Source organism: Scyliorhinus torazame, chromosome 19 (genome assembly GCF_047496885.1).
Source record: "Scyliorhinus torazame isolate Kashiwa2021f chromosome 19, sScyTor2.1, whole genome shotgun sequence".
NCBI lineage: Eukaryota > Metazoa > Chordata > Chondrichthyes > Carcharhiniformes > Scyliorhinidae > Scyliorhinus > Scyliorhinus torazame.
Window position 1 is genome coordinate 137,710,163 of NC_092725.1, and position 6,000 is coordinate 137,716,162.

The 6,000-nt window shown below is 40.8% G+C and overlaps 1 protein-coding gene across 6 annotated transcripts in view; it reads left to right on the forward strand.

Moving 5' to 3' along the window:
* LOC140396552 (dedicator of cytokinesis protein 4-like) overlaps positions 1–5,625 on the forward strand; it is a 458,932-nt gene extending 453,307 nt beyond the window's left edge. For all 6 annotated transcript variants that reach the window (XM_072485296.1, XM_072485300.1, XM_072485297.1 and 3 more), the window contains one exon: positions 2,851–5,625. In XM_072485296.1, coding sequence (XP_072341397.1) covers positions 2,851–3,279 — 429 coding nt within the window. In that variant the 3' untranslated portion in view covers positions 3,280–5,625. The remainder of the gene's footprint in view (positions 1–2,850) is intronic.
* The last annotated feature ends 375 nt before the right edge of the window (positions 5,626–6,000 follow it).

Genomic DNA, 6,000 nt, shown 5'->3' on the forward strand with positions numbered 1-6,000 from the left:
TTAACGGTGGAACATGGAGACAGAGGGCGACCCCCCCGCCGGGTCAGATAATCGCCCGGGGGGGGGGGGGGAGCGGCGTGAATCCTGCCCCGCCATTCCAGCGCCAGTTTTCGGGCGGGGGCAGGGATCGCACCGCGTCGGTCGGGGGCCATTGGCACTGGCCCAGCAATTCTCCGGGCCCCGATGGGCCGAGCGACCGCCCGTTTTCGGCCAGTCCCACCGGCGTGAAATAGACATGGTCCATCCCGGTGGGACCTGGCCTGTCAGCCGTCTAGTGGCGTCCTCGGGGGGAGGGGTGGCGTGGGGGGATCCGGCCCCGGGGGGGCGCCCCACGGTGGCCTGGCCTGCGATCGGGGCCCACCGATCTGCGGGCGGGCCTGTTCCGTGGGTGCACTCTTTCCCTCCGCTCCAACCTCTGTAAAGCTCCGCCATGGCCGACGCAGAGAAGAAATCCCCTGCGCATGTGCAGGAAACACACTGGCAGTTCTGCGCATGCGCCAAATCGTGCCGGCTGGCGGCGGCACTTCGGCACTGGTTGGCGCGGCGCCATCCCCTCCAGCGCCGACTTAGCCCCTGGAAGTGCGGAGGATTCCGCAACTTCTGGGTAGCCTGACGCCGCAGTGGTTTGCGCCGGTACGGGCTGTCCCGCCAATTGCGGGAGAATCCCGCCCAGAGTCTCCAAAGACCCAGAAAAGTGTTGAGAATGTAGGGTTCAAAACAGCTGTGCATTAAACTGTCCATGTAGTTCTTAGAGGAAAAAGAGTTGGGCTCTGGAGGATAGCTAATTAGCATTTTAGCATTTCTACCTCAAAAAACAACCAATATGATTCACGTTGCCATTGGGAAGGATGCAGAGGAAGTTATTGTAAAGATCCAGGTTGCATGCTTTCCTAGAATATCGATGAATATTATAGATGGTGTTTGGAGCCTGCCTGGATCTGGTTCACCACAAAGGACTGCTTGTGGAAACTTCCCGGATTGAAAAGAGCAAATTAGTGGGAAGTTAAAATGAGGCTGGAAGAGTTGCCTATCTTGGGCTGGACCAAGAATCTCTGTGACAGAAAACCTGACTGTGAAAGACAATTCTAAGATTGCAAGTTACCAGACTGATAAAAGAAAAGGTCAGGAATATACTTTGGGAGCTAAGAATCACTTTGGATTGATTCTGGGAAAACTGAATCTCTATATAAAGGGCAGTGTAAAATACATCTGTGAAGCGTGTTTTATTGGTTGAGCTAAGAATAATAAAAGGTGGGGTATTCATTTCTGTAGTGTTATGGGCCAGGGTTTAGAGAACCCCAAAGTGTATCATGGAATTCACCTGACCCACAACTTTTAATAGATTGTGGTATGGGGAGCACACGGCCCACTCTACAGGTGTGGTACAGCAGAAATGGAAAAAGTATGTTTTAAAGCAAAACTATGTTTATTCTATGAACTCAAGTTAACCTTTTTAAAACATACAGTGAACATCTTAGCAACCATTAATTCAAATACAATCCCCAAAGAATACAATACTAAGTAAACCTTTAAGCTTTCCTTTTTAACATCCATACGACTTAAAAAACAAAACCTTTAACAGAAGCACATCAGGTTAAAGTCACTACTGAAAACATTTATAATTCTGAATTCACCAAACGTTCAAGAGATGGTCTTTTGATGGCAGAGAGAACAGCAGTACACCTGCTTGGTCTGGCTTCAGCTCCAACACTGAAAACAAAACTATAAAACACCCTGCAGCAAACAGTCTAAAACAAAAGTAAAAAGCTGACCGATAGCCCAGTTCCACCCATACTCTGACATCACTGCAGTAGTAAACACCCATTTTTTAAAGGTGCTCTCACTACAGATACTTATATACACACCCTATAAACACCCATTTCTTAATAAGGTACTCTCACATGACAGTAGTTTAAAGTATAAATTGCCTTTAAAGGATCGTGTTTAGACATTAGTATTTTAGCCATTGCTTACAGTAAAAGTTTTAAAACATTACATTTTGTAGTGATACACTTTCCACCTATTAACTAGAAGTTTGAATCTTTCTAAAGTTATCTGTCTCTTTGTAGATCGTAACAAATGGAATATGTTTAGTTAGTAGTTCATGCTGTGTTTGTATTGCCAGCGTTGGCATAGCCAGAGTATTAACTTTGTTTATTTAAAAATAAATTAGGTGCTTTTCAGGACTGGAGTTAAACCTTTGCGTTTATTTTATTTTTTCATTTAAATAGAAATTTATTTTTGGAAAAATATATTTCAGGAAGTGAAATCACAGCTTGGGTCCCAGTACAGCTGTAATTATGCTTGCACCAGCATGTATGAAGCCATGGTGTTTTGGAGTTCTGATGTTTCTGATGTCAGCTGTTCATTGTTTCTATTTTTATGCAAAATGTATATCAGAAGTAACTGAGTTGTCTTTTACTCCCTATTGTGGTGAGTAACGTGTAATCATCAGTCTCCACTCACAATCTAAATCTTGATAGTACTGTGAAGAAATGATGAATGAAATGTGTCACGTTGATATGTTCACCATTTCTAGCAGTAGATTTTTAAAGCGTAAAAATACAAAAGCAGCATCTACAAAAGCAAATTGAGCAAACAAGGGAAATTCAGAGCAGGTACACTGGCATCAGTAAAGAGAATATAGGTTAAAATTTTGAATAGTCCGATGTAGGGCTTGTACTTCAAAATGTAATTTTTTTGGAACAAATATCGATGAACGTGCTGTGTATTTTCTATATTCATTTTAGGTTTCAATAATTAATTTTGCTTATTCAATGCATATTCTATGAAATCGATCTGCCTTCTGATATTGCAACTTGTAACGTTTTTCCTCCTCTTGCCCAACAGAGTTCTGTTCAGTCATTGACACCTTCTCCCACTGATTATCAATCCTTGGGGCCAGTTTACAACTCGCCTGTGCTGTCTGGAAGTAGTAGCAGTGGTATCTCCTCCCTTAGCAGAGGAAGCGTGACTGAGACCACCCTGACTGACGGAACAATTACATGTACCTTAATTGGCTCTGAAGAATTAATCAAAAGAGAGAATGGGACCTTTGCTTGTATGCCACCACGCTACAACTTATCTGAACATGGCACGGGAACGTCAAGACGCCGAGCTCCTCTACCTCATAGCCTGTCTGTTCCTCCCAGTGGGGAGCCACCAGCTCTCCCTCCTAAACCCCATGTACTCCGTGTACATAGGTCTGAGGGTGAAAACAGAATGGAAGAAATCCTTGCCAGACCGAGATCTCAGCCTCGAAAAGTGTCGCAACTATAGAGAAACTGAAGAAAATGTTCGCAACACTTGCAGAGATGTGTGTTTTGTTCAACCTAAATGCTAATTTGGCCAAAAGAATCCAGGTGGGACCTTAAAACCATTTTGACCACATGTTTGTACCCATTGTTTATGGTGATCCTACAGATAAATAATGGAACATTGTATTATGCAATAGGTCGGGATGGAGAACAAAAAAGTAACTTGCACGTGACCAGAATGGCTATTCAATAGTAGCAATGAGGAGTTAAATTTTCCCCAATTTTATGAACAAGCACATTGGTTGGTACAAGAGCAAAGCATGCATTCAACTTTGGTTACTATTTTGATGTTTGCACAGAAAGGATTGGATACAACTAATTCATCCTTTCATTAATGATTTTTGAATGAGAGGTAGCTCTCCTCCTGAAACTAACTTGGAAGGAGATATTTCTTGTTTATCTCTCTTCCTTGTACTCTCTCCATTTCTCTCTCTTTATCTCTGTTTTTAAGCAGATTATGCTGTAATATTTGCATTTGTAATATTTGAATTTTTCAGCAAAATATGGAAGTATCAGCGTAGAAGAGCAAAAAAAACCTACTGTGTTTTGAAATCCTTTATCCATTTTTCCATAAGTAGGTGATGAGGGGCAAGAAGTCATATTTATGGGTTTTATTTTAAAATGAAATATGTTCACATGTTCAAAAAAGGCACAGAGACAAAAAGTGTTTAAAATGACCAATTTGCCCCAAAGAGTGTAAATTTGTAACATCCCCAACAGACTACTGTGCACAGTCAGCAGAGCCCTTGCCTAATTGCCCAGTTCTGGAGGAAAGCAGAAAAACACCTTTGTCACCAGAAACTCTACGACTTGGCCCAAAATCCTTTCCATACAATTTACAGCACCGGCCATTTAGTCCAACAGATCTATGCTGATGTTTGTTGCATATGATTTTTCTTCCCATCTTGCCTCATCTCGCTCTATCATTTTACCCTTTTATTCCTTTCTCCCTCATAAATTGATGTAAACAGTGTCCATGTTGCAAGCAAGTAAATACAGCTGCCTTAAATTGGGTACAAGTTGGGGATGGGTAATCATTTTCCACCAGCTCTTATGTACTGTACTGTAATGTCTGTTAAGTAAATTGTAACTTTACACAAGATTTTGCGGGTCTTAATAGCGTAAGACGCGTGTCTGCATTTTGAATTCTAAATTTTACAGAGTGGGAGTTAGCTCTGGACGATCATATTTGTGGGGCAATGATCTTTGTTGTGGCATCACAGCAATTTCATAAACTAAAGAAGCTGCCTGAAATGTCACCTTGTGACAGCCAATATGCAGATTTAGGCTTATTTATGAGATTTTTAAAAATACATTTAATATCTGTTTTTTCCCTTCACATCAAAAGTCACAAACTGTTTGTGGCCTTGCAATTATCATCTTTAGTTAAAAAAAATTCTGTTTACATGGATTTCCTTTCTGTCGGTCAAGTGCCTGCCTGAATACTTTTAGGTTGCATAGAGTATATTGAAGTAATGGTCTGGCATTTGGCTACATTTACGGAGGGACTACTTATTCTGGTGCCAGAAGCCTTTATCAACCCACACAGCTAACAATGTATTTGCTAATTTTCATATAGTAAAGTGTAATATTATCTAGGAAGTAAAGTTCAGAAAGGAGTTGCCAAAATGAGTATCTTGAATTTCTGTTCTGATTTCAAAATGTCACTATTAATGAAGAGGACACATTTTTCACAATTACATTAACATTTTAATTGATTGCAAAAATGATTAAAGGGCTAATTTGAACAATATTTGAAAAGCACAAAAAGTATCCAAGAGAGTGAGTGACATAAATGTCACTATCTGCCATGGCACCTAATCATGTGTAAAAGGGAAGTGAATGTTTATGCCCTCGCAATATGTTTCTTGGAAGAGTTACTGAAGACTGAAATTAATGTTGAAGCAACATTAATCTTTAAGTAACTCACAGGTTCAGTTATGTCGAAGCAATAGGCGACAGTGGAAGTAGTGTACAGTTCTATGTCTCACGGTTTCAGAACTCAAGAAGTCTGTCAAAAGCAAAGTTGGGATCCGAGAATCTTTCCAATATGTTTCAATAACCGACAACTTTAGACAGTTATATCAAGAAGTGTTACATGAAGGAGATCGTGGACCATACAAAATCCACCGTTTTATAAATGAAGGCTACAAATAATGGCTTTTGTGAAATTTCAAAGACTTTCGGCTGAAATGTTCTGTAACGTAGTTATTTTTTTCTGTTTTAAAAAGGAATGCACTTTTTTCCTTATCAAGTATTCAAAGCAATCCTCAGAGATTGAGATCCATAAATAGTTGTTTATTTTTTATATTGTGGTCTTTTTGTACAATTGACACCTGACATAATATGGCCTGTGGAATACCTTTATAACACCTTTCATGTCAATGCCTGTCAGTGATTTTCTTTGACAAGCAAAGTAATTGGTTTGCTCCTCCAGTTGTTCAGTTCTTTTAGTCAGTAGGTAATTGAGTTATAATGCCCAGAAGGTTGTACTTCCAGCTCGCTAGTTGATGCGGAGTTAGATCTCAGTTGTGAAGGTAATCTGTGCACCTCAAATGATTTCAACATTCCTGCTGTAGATTAATTCAGAGAGTCAAGAGTTTTTACATGGGAAGAGGCCCTTCAGCCCATCGTGGTCATGCCGGCCATCAAAGCACCTATCCACTCTGATCCCATTTTCCAG